Source organism: Helianthus annuus, chromosome 2 (assembly GCF_002127325.2).
Source record: "Helianthus annuus cultivar XRQ/B chromosome 2, HanXRQr2.0-SUNRISE, whole genome shotgun sequence".
NCBI classification, from domain to species: domain Eukaryota; kingdom Viridiplantae; phylum Streptophyta; class Magnoliopsida; order Asterales; family Asteraceae; genus Helianthus; species Helianthus annuus.
In genome coordinates this window covers 60,886,976-60,898,278 of record NC_035434.2, presented here as the reverse complement: position 1 = coordinate 60,898,278, position 11,303 = coordinate 60,886,976, and the positions used below count along the sequence as shown (strand labels likewise).

The 11,303-nt window shown below is 38.5% G+C and overlaps 1 protein-coding gene across 1 annotated transcript; it reads left to right on the top strand.

Annotated features, from left to right (window-relative positions):
• The first annotated feature begins 8,701 nt into the window (after positions 1-8,701).
• LOC110893376 (cell surface glycoprotein 1-like) lies at positions 8,702-10,072 on the top strand. Its single transcript, XM_022140489.1, has 2 exons — positions 8,702-9,598; positions 9,683-10,072. Exons 1-2 carry the CDS (start codon positions 8,702-8,704, stop codon positions 10,070-10,072), a joined length of 1,287 nt encoding a protein of 428 aa, XP_021996181.1.
• Positions 10,073-11,303: the final 1,231 nt, after the last annotated feature.

Below are 11,303 nucleotides of genomic sequence, written 5' to 3'. Positions count from 1 at the left end.
AAACGAACAAATATGATTTCGTGGTCAACGATCATCTAGCGAGATCGTTCGTTAAACCAATGTGTCTTTCTTGGATGTCACGATTCTTTAATTTTATATAACCTATTTTGATTGTAATGATATCACTGGTGGAAACGGTTTAGAACCGAACCTCGTGTACATGTTTTCCGCTGCCTTCGGTTTGTTTGACAAATTGACTAAAATTATTTTCTAAAAGTTACACGAAAATTCTAAAAAAATAACGTCTTTGGGGTCTTAAGTTGCAAGTAAAGATTCTGTGGTTTCCATTTTATAACATTTTGGGGTACTAAGACCAACCCGACATTAATTGTATGTTAAATTTATACAAAATGACTAAAATAATGTTGCCTTACTTGAGGGACCATTTATGTAATAAACTCTATTTAATTTGGTCGATTAAGGTACCATCTCTACTTGGAATTGACAAATGAGACGAACTTGTTTTTCAAAGGAGAACTAAGCATACAATTAACAAAAATTATGAAATTAATGAAGAGCAAAAACAGATTATTAATGGAAGAAAGTAAATATTTCATGTGGAAACCACTATGATTAAGTTTGAAAACCAAATAATATGAACGAATGTTAAAACTCAAGGTGGAAAAATATAGGTCCAGAAAAGGGAGTTGGTTTTCAAGTCTGGCACGTGATGAGTGAACCCTAGACCCGGTTGGCAATATCCGACACCATACTAACACGACATATAAATAATCAGATTTTGGGTTGTCAAATCTAACATGTTTAATAATTCAAATCGATTGGTTTAGTTAAACAAACTGTGTTTGGGTTGACTAGTTTAACACATAAGTCGATCCGCTAACTTGCTTATGCCGTTAACCTAGTTTTTTTTTAACTCACCAAAACCCAATTAACATATTTACAACTTAATTACTACCCATCAATGTGTTTGACACGTTTAGATAAAGGGGTTAAAATGGTCGTGTTCGGGTTACTTAATGTTACGTGTGTGTGTGTGTGGGGGGGGGGGGGTGTTAGGGATGATATTTGAACATGAATAAAGATGTGGTGTTTGGGGTGAGCAATTCTACTGTTAACTGACAAGATTGAGACCCGTAGACCGTAGTACTATCTATCAACTTAATATTTGTTAACTAACAAGATTGAGACCTGTATGCAGTCATTTTATAAGAATTTGAAGGAGTTAATAAATTTCTAAAACCTAAGTAGTAAATACATAATTATAATTAATAGGAATAATTACAAAAATAACTATTAACCAAAACTATTTCGAATTTGGCAGCCTCACACGTCTTTGGAGCGGCGCATCATGCGTCAGGGGCGGGCCCAATGCTTGCTACGACTCAAGTGCGTATTCGTAGTATATTTGTTTCGGTTTTATATCAAGGATACCCCTAACCAACCAAAACTTGTAAATAAGGGAGCCCGATTGAAACAATGGCCCGGCCAATTGCCCAAATTATTAATAATATGATTGAAATTGTGGCCAATTAGTTAGATATTTGTTTTACTTTATTTGTTTATTGTCGTTCTTTTATATTGTATGATTGCACGGTAAAAAAAATGGGATACCCCTGATTTAATGGGCTAGTTCCGCCACTGTCATGCGTGGTATGCGTCTTTCAAGCATGGGATGCGTCTTTGGAGCGAAACCCAATAAAAAATAGACACATGACCACGGGATGCATCCTTGGAGCGAGGCATCATGCATGGGATGCGTCCGGCGAGTTTTCCGGCAAGTTGCAGGTTTCCGGCAAGTTTCAAAATTAAAAAACCTTCTACTAATCAGTTCATTTACACTTAGTGGCTAATAAAATATGGGTGTACATATTCCCACACCCAACTCCCTATTTCCACACCTTACTAGACGCCTCGTATAGGCCTATACGAGGCGTCTAGGGTTACTTTTTCTGACCAACCTCTGAACCTCGTACAACGTCACATCAGACGGGGAGTCTAAGCCTGTACGAGGGACCAATACGAGGGTGCTAAGACGCCTCGTACGAGGCGTCTTAGAGACTGATTTGACTATGTGTCTGACATGTGACTTAAAGCAATATGGGGCGTCTAGAGCTATACGAGGCGTCTATATTTCATATAAAGTGCAACATACAGTGCATTGTTGGTCCACCCGAGCATTCAACATTCATTTCATTCTGTTTCTTCTACTATTTCTTCGAAAGAAACTCTTGTTGTTTGCATTTGTGTTCTTATCATCCCGAAGTGTTGAAATGTCATCATACTGGGACGGCAACTATGTCTTCGGGCAGTATTCTAGCGACAACTGGGTGCCCGAAAGCGTTCTGGTAACAGTTATTAGCTTAAATGTTTTAATTACTTGTTGTTTTAGTTTATTATTTACTAATGATGATACGGTCCTCTATTTTGGAGAAGTCTGGCGTTCTCGATTCTAACGAGCAAGAGGAGGTTGTGTCTAGTATACAAGGAAAACAAAACAGACCGTTTTTAGATTTGAACACGCATCCCCCTGTTGATGAAACAGCCCCTGTAGATGACTCATACCATGCTAGTCAACCAAGTTATCCGACGTAACAAGGGTATCCGGATTATAGATACGGGTGTGAATATTCTTACGGAGGAGACGGTGGATACGGAGGAGACGGTGGATACGGAGGAGACGGTGGATACGGAGGAGATGGTGGATACGAAGGAGACAGTGGATATGGTGGATACGATGGATCCGGAGGAGACGGTGGTCATCAGCAATTCATTTCCCCGGACAGTCCTTACGTTCATCAAAACAATCCGGACGTTGGAGGATATGGTGGTTATGGTGGATATTGGTAGATATGGTGGTGAGGAACCCCCCATCCCGGACAATCCGTACTTAAAAAAGCAGGTATCAATTTTATTTTGTTATGTTACATAGATTAATTATTTTGATTATTATTATTATTATTATTGTTATTATTATTATTATTATTATTACTATTATTACTATTATTTTATTATTTATATTATAATTATTATTATTACTACCACTATTATTATTATTATTATTGTTGTTGTTGTTGTTGTTGTTATTGTTATTGTCGATGTTACAGGTTTTCAACTCTTTAGATGAACTAAAGAAACGGATACAAGAAATAGCAAACGCGGATGGTTTCGTTATTGTCACCCGTCGATCAAAGAAAATCGGGGGAAGAACCGGGAGGGTATGGCTTGAATGTGACCGTGGTGGTGAGCACCACACTACAGCAACACTTAAAAAGCCAGAAGCAAAAAAACCGGTTGCCCGTTTTACTTGCTGCTGTGCGAAACCACCCGTATGAAACCTGGGAGATAAAAGACGGAAAAATTAAACATAACCAAGAACTTTGTGAGGACCTGTCGGCCCACGCGTTTGTGCGAAGGTTTACTCCAAGCGAAAAGAAACTGATCGAGAAGCTGACAGCTCAAAACATGGAGCCGCGCAAAATATTTCAAACGATAAGGAAGCAGGACCCCGACAGGTTTCATGTTCAGAAAGACGTTCAAAACATTGTGGCGAAGATTAGAGCCAAACAAAGACAAGGATTGACTTCCATGCAGTCATTAGAAAACGTGCTGATAAACGACTTTATTTACGAGACACGGGAGGAATCCGGAACAGAGATCGTAACAGAGATCTTTTTTTCTTCATCAGTACTCGAGAGACATGTGTCATGCATTCCCCCACGTCATGCTGATCGATGCGACGTACAAGACAAACTTATACAATATGCCATTTATCCAGATTGTTGGTATGACGTCTACCAACCATTCGTTTTGTATCGCGCATGCCGTTGTTAGTAAAGATCGGGGTGATAACTTTGTGTGGGTGCTTGAGAGGATCAAGTCAATGTTGGATGAATGTATGGAGTCACGTGTGATTGTAACGGATAGAGACCTGGCCCTTGTGGGCGCGTGTGCTAAAGTATTTCCAGACGCCTCCAGGCTTCTTTGCAGGTGGCACATACAACATAATGTTATGAAGCACTGCAAGGCTGCCTTCACAGAAGAAGACTGGGATAAATTTTTGTCATTCTGGGGGACAGTGATTGAGTCTCCATCCATACCCATCTACGATTACCACTTGCGCAACATGCGAATGCGACTTGTGGAGTGCAAACGTTCTAGTAAGTTTTTCTAACAACATACGACTCACCTATGTAAATTTTATTAAATTATTTTTACTTTTTAGGGGTCTTCAATTATGTGTACGATAACTGGCTAAAAGACTATAAGGAGATGTTCGTCTTTGCTGTGACAACTGTAAAAAATCCAGGTATCCGTACAATTAATTAACCTTGATTAATGCTTAATGACTATGCTGAATTACAAATTAACTGCTTTCTGATTTCTGCCATACACAAACATGTGCATCATACATTGTTAAATGTCATACCAATATTGCATGAAAGCTATATTGCCTCAAATGATGCATTAATACAGTTAGCACAGTTATCTGATAAATCAGGAATATGCTGACGAAGTTCAGTACATAGACAGACAGTGTTTTGAGACCCAGTGTGGGTCGGAGACTAAGCACTACACTAATATAGAGTGTAGGGAAGTAAGGACCCCAAAACTGCTTTTCTAGGTGATAGTTTAAGTGCCGGAAAGTGCCTAGAACTCACCCAAAGTGCTGAATTCCGCAAAATTCAGCATAAATCAGCATTTTAACACATTAATATTATGTAAAAACATGATAAAATGGTCCTGAATGCTTTCCTAAGTGTCAGGAATTAAAAGTGTCACAAAAGGGTACATAAAGAACACTAAATTGTAAGTTTAGCACTTTAACGAATCACTATCCAACCGAATAAACGGACACTACCTGAAACACCAAATTTACACTAGAAGCATTGTTTTAATGTTTCCAAGCTAGTTATGATCCCCGAACATTATAACACCTCCTAAAAATATCTAATAACTGAAACCCGTAACTAATACTTGATTTTGAACTAGTAAGTAATCAAACTAGTTAAAGCCTACTCTACTACCCCCCTCTATAATCGGCCATACCCCCTCCATATCTTCAAGATTTGATTTCTATATTTAATTAGATCTTGTTCTTACTTTTTAGAGCATATTACTCATGAGGTATATGAAGAGCATGGATATAAGTATGATATGAGAGGTTAAGAGTTCATAATTCTTCACACACATCACATCACACACTCGATCTCTCTCTCCCTCTCTTGCTCTCCCTCTCGGCCGAACATAGGCACCACCACCACCATCATCATCCAACTTTCTTCAACCATTACAAGATCATACAAAGGTTCTAGGAGGTATACAAGGAAGTGTGGTGGCTTTGGAACTTGAAGGACCTTCTCTATTTGCTTTTATCCTCTTGATTTTTACACTTGATTCATCCCTAGCCTTGTGCTAGTGGTAAGATCCTTGTACACTCTAGTTTACTTCTATTTTGAGTGGTTAAAGTAGTATCATAATCAAAACTTCAAGAACACTAAAGAACATAAGCATGTAACTTGAACATAAGCTTGATTTATGAAGTAATCTTGGTGAAACTAAGTTGTTTAGGGTATGAAGGCTTGTTAATCATTGATTGTTTGTAAAGATGATGTTGATCATCATAACATCTTGCTAAATCATGATTAGAAACATAGTTTAGCAAGATGAGAAAGTAAGAAGGTTGTAGGATGAAAGATCATCCACACTTGAATCATGAACTTGAAAAGGATGCTTTGGTTTCTTGAAAAATAATGATCAAAGTGAGTTAATAATCATATAGATCTAAAATTTATGAATGGTTTTTTTCAAAAGAATCAAGCTTAAAATATGAGTTTTAATGGATATTGGTTCTTACATAAACAAACACTATTTTTAATGGTTAAACAAGTGTAGAAACACTTGTGTAACAAGAAGATTACATAAAGAAACATTTCTAGAAAATGTGTTTTGAAGTTGTAAACATCCAACTTCTTTAAAAATGAAGTTTTTAAAGAAGTAAACACATTTTTAAGGGTAACTAAACTCACTAAACACACTACCAAGTTACTACAAGTTTTCATAAGCTTTCAAGTTCATGAAGTAGTGGAATAAGCATGATTTTGGCAGGATTGGTAAGTGAATGTTGTTTGTTGATGATTGTAAATTGATTGTGGTGATTTTTACAAAAGAAAATGATATGCTTGAAAGCATGGAAACCTCCATTTTTAGGGGAAACTATGGCAAAATTTTCTAAAAAAATATAAATACTTAGAAAAATATTTTAAACAAATATTTACAAGTGTGTTTTAACCATGAGATTTCCATACAAACTTTGCCATAATTTTTGTTACAAAAATATAAGTATTGGAGGTTGGTTTTTATAAATAAAAGTGGCTAGATATATTTAGAACGTATACTTATACATTAAAGACACACATGTGTGTGATTATGTGTATACTTTGTGTAATAGTTATATTATTTTAGGACTTGAAATAATATAACACATCAAGATACCAAGAATTACAATCCAAAATGTTACCAAAATCCCAAGGAATAAGTATATAAGTTACACACAAAATGTTAGCGAAACCGACCAAGAAAGGTATCTTACAAAATATTCCGGAACTTAATTCGCAAGTATATTTTGGTAAATAATATTTTGGACACAAGGAATCGAAAGTATGATTTTTATTATCACAAGAGTATATCATATTTTAACAAGAAGGAAAAATATGATTTTTGGTGAATATATATATATATATATATATATATATATATATATATATATATATATATATTCCTCGGAAATATTAGAAGATATATTATTTTTGGGAAAAATAAATATTTTCTTGAGTAAACTTGAAATACATTATTTTGGATGAAAATAAGTTTATAAGTATTTTCTAAGTGAGACTTGAAAATATATTATTTTGGGAACTACAAATATTTTTGGCAAAGAAAAAATTAATTTTTCTAAGTAATATTCCTTAAAATATATATTTTGGAAATATGTAATGGTTATTTATTAAAGATAATATTCCGGAATAATTAATGTGAAATTAAGTATGAAGATACTTAATAAATACAATAAGAATACGTATTCTCGTACGTATAAATATACACCGGAATACGACCCCAAAATATGGCAAAATACGCATGTATAAGATACTCACATCCTTGGGAAGGAAATACAAGTATAAATACTTGAGAAGTATTATTACAACAATATTGTTAAGCAATTATTCCAAAAATTTAAAAATATAATTTAAGTTAAAATATTAATTATTTTAACAATAATTATATAACATGGAATAATAACAAAGGCATAAAAGAAACGTAACTCGAGAACGTTAACACTAAGTCAAGGCACGGCCTGTTCGTCTAATAGACATTAGTACGTTGTTTGTAGCCGTATTAACCGGAGAAGTACGAGTTACGATTGTTGAAGACGCAAGACTGTAAGTTTCGTGGTCCCCCTTTTACTTTAACTGTTTTCAGTTTTATAACTTCGGGGGTGAAATACATGTTATAATTGTTTACATACGTTATTATTTGGTATGCTTAGCTAAGGAAGGGTACACTTAGATCATGTGAGTGGTGGGCATAACGCTTAAGGCCATCAATCCTAGTTGTAGGACCAAGGGACATGAGTGATAGATCTATTTGGGTGTAGCGAGCCCCGCCCATGTTGGACCAGGGTTTGGCCCATGGGTAGACTATGTCTTTCAGCCGGAAGCCCGGTGCAAAATTTGCTAGGTTTGAGCTACCTGCATCACGTCACACATATCAATGGCCTTGCAACCCATTGGTGATCTGTTTTCCTTGTTGCTTCATACCGGGATTTATAAACTAACATACATACTTACAGTGATTTCAAAGGTTTTTACATACACACAAACAAACGCACGAACTCGCTCAACTTTTGTGTATGTTTTCAAAATACATGTATTTCAGGGAATTAGTAAGTGGATCTGGCGGGCGTTGGAAGTTTCATGCTGCGTTGTGAATAAAGATGTCATCCATGGTTTTGAGGTCTGGGTTGAGTGTCTTTTTCCTGGACGAGACACGTCTACCAAACCTTGGTTTTATTTAATGTCTTTTGATGAGTCCTTATTGAACTCTTAAAACAATTCATATGGTTTGTAAAACTTGTGTTTGAAGCCTACGTTTTAAAACAATGTTATTATGTTTTAAACTTATTTAATGGATGAACGTCTATGGTTTTATCATATAGTTTTTGTTATGATTGAATGCAATGGTATTAAGAAAGTCACACCATAATCACGCTTCCGCAAAAGTCAGGGTGTGACAGCTTGGTATCAGAGCTTCGATTGTAGCGAACTAGGATTCCTTCTCGAGTCTAGACTACAATCATTAGGGCTCTCACGAAAATGTTTTTACAACATGTTTTCATTGCATACACGAAACGCCCAGATCCAGGAGACAAACATTTTTACAAACAAAAGACACGAAACACATTTCAAAAATTTATGCTATGGTTCAGTCTAAGAGACTGTGTGGTTCAGTCTGAGAAGACTGGGTAGTTCAGTTTGAGAAACTGGGAGGTTTAGTATGAGAGACTAGGTAGTTCAGTCTGAGAGGCTGGGTGGGATAGTCTGGGAAGACTAGGATGGATACGTGAATACATTGTTATTATTTACATGCTAAATGATGGTTGTTGATATATGTGCATATGTTGTGATTGCTTTGTTACAGACACTATGTCTTCGTCTGAGAGTGGGTTGTCTGATATGTCGACCCCATGGCCATTGTCTCTGATGATGAGATTATCCCACAACAGGAGATCTTTACCTCCGACACCGAGAGTGACCCGGAGATGATGTCAGATGACGACGATGATTTCCAGCCTTTTGCGCTGCTCGATTTTGGCAACGATGTACCGCATGCTGATGGTCTCCTCGATGAGGATCCCTTTCTTATTCCTATTCCTGACCAAGACCATCTCATCCTCGGACATCCCGATGGTGAGCATGTCGTGGTTCCGATCCTCGCCCCTTTGCCTCTTGCGGCCTTTCCTCTCGAGGATTTGCCTTTTGATGACTTGTCTGATGATGATGTCGATCTTTTTATTGATGGTCCCCCTGATGCTGCCCAGGGTGATGGAGTTCCAGCTGAGGATGTCGTTGTTGTTCCATTTTTTGAGAATCCTATTATTGAGGATCCCTCTGATCATTCTGTTCCAGACTCCTTTGAGTCTGTGTCATCCTCCACCTTGCACGCAGTGGGACTGCAGCGATACCCCACTGATTCTGATACTGATACGGCCCTGTCTGCCGCACCTACTCCTCCGCACGACTTTGAGTTTGACCTTGAGCTAGACTTTGACCCTAACGATCAACCTGTTGATGCACCCGCTGATCCTAAGATGTTACCCGCGGATCCCGAGCCGATACCCGCTGATCCTGAGCTGGTACCTGCTCCTGAGCCTATACCTGCTCCTGATCCTCTTCCTGATCATGATCCTGTACCTTTTGGCATGCCTGATGTTGCACCACTTATACCAGACCCGATTCCTGCACCCGCTGACCCTGCTGCTTTTGCTGATCAGATAGACCCCCGTTACGCTTTCACCAGCAATGGATGGATAGATGATGATGATGATGTACCCCCTTTTGTTGAGCCAGTTACTCCCCCTCATGTACCTGCACCTATTAATATTGCCCCTTTTCACCCGATTGTGTCCGATGTACACCGCATCGACCTGCCTATCACATTCTTGTAGGACATCCCTCCACCCCGTCCAGGGGAAGGCCCCTCTAGCCAGCAGCCTGGCCATGTTCCACTCATGTCAGCAACTTTTCCTCACATGCCTCAGTATACATCTACTGCTCATTTTAATTCTGCACCGCCAGGCGAGCCACTCATATGGTTTCCGCCGAACACTATGCCAGTTTCTGATCCCTACCATCCCTCGCACTTTATTGGCTACACGAGGGATGAGTTACTCCTGTCCTTGCAGCTTCAGCAGGAGATTTTGTGTCATAGAGTTATGGAGCTTGAGAGGATTCCACGTCCTCCACCTTGTTCATGTCCGTCACCTTTTGCGACTCCACCTGCTCCTCTCTTTCCTTATCCAGATTTTGATGTTCGATTTCTCACCATGAAGCAGTAGATCAGTTATCTGTTGCGGCACGTTTATGATCTTGAGGAGGAGCTAGCGCATGTGCGCAGCTTGCTTTTTGTTCCTCCACCTCCTCCTCCACCACCATCAGCATAGCCAGTTTTTTGTTTTATGTAGGTAGCCTGCTTTTGATGAGAGTATCGCTATTGAGCCTAGCTTGCAAAGCCTTTTGGATACCACTTTTTGAGTATATGACTGTTGTAGATTGATAGAAATTTTGGACAAGGGTAGTGTGACCCTGTAGTCCCTTTTGATGCGATATGATACATTTGTAGAACATGTAACTGTATTTGTGGTTGATGATTTATGAAAGCTCAATCGTAATCTCATTATATACATTGCTGAATTATACATTGGTGATATGAATGTGATGTTATGTGCTTGCTTGCGTTGATAAATGCTATTACGTACACGTACTACATACTTATTATATGCATAAGACCTGACCTACACAATCTTCTTTTAGAAGATGCCTCCTCGGAGAAACAATCAGTTGCCCATAACAGAGGCTGAACTACAAGAACGGATTTCACAAGCAATAGCACAACACGAGGCCTTGCGCTCTGAACACAACGGAGGTACCTCAGGAAATAACCCACCTCATGGTAATGTTTAAGCCACTAAAGACACATTACATTACATTTGGACATTCCATGTGCGTTCGCTAATGCTTTCTTTGAATGATGTGGCTTAGGCTGTACCTACAAGCAGTTCCTTGACTGTAAGCCTCTGAATTTCGATGGCACCGGAGGTGCTGTAGCTTTTGTTAGATGGGCGGATAAAACTGATTATGTGCTAAGAATGAGCAAGTGTGAGCCGGAGCACCAGGTCACCTACATTTCTAGACTTTTTCTTGACGGAGCTCTATCGTGGTGGAACCTCCAAGTTCAGAATCTGGGAGAAGAGGCTGCGTATGCTATGACTTGGGATGAAATGAAGGAACTCATGTGCAAGAAGTACTGTTCAAGGGCTGAGATTCAGAAATTGGAAACAGAGTTTTGGAACCTCAAGATGGATGGTCCAAAGATTGCTGAGTACGTACAGAGATTCCATGACCAATCTCGCGTCGTTCCTTACATGGTTGATCCGGAGTTCAAGCGAATCAAGCGTTTTATTTGGGGATTGGCACCCCTAATCATGAGCATGGTGACGACATCAAAGCCTCCAACAATCACCGAGGCCATTGATCTAAGTGTGGCATTGACTAAAGAAGCGATTAGAT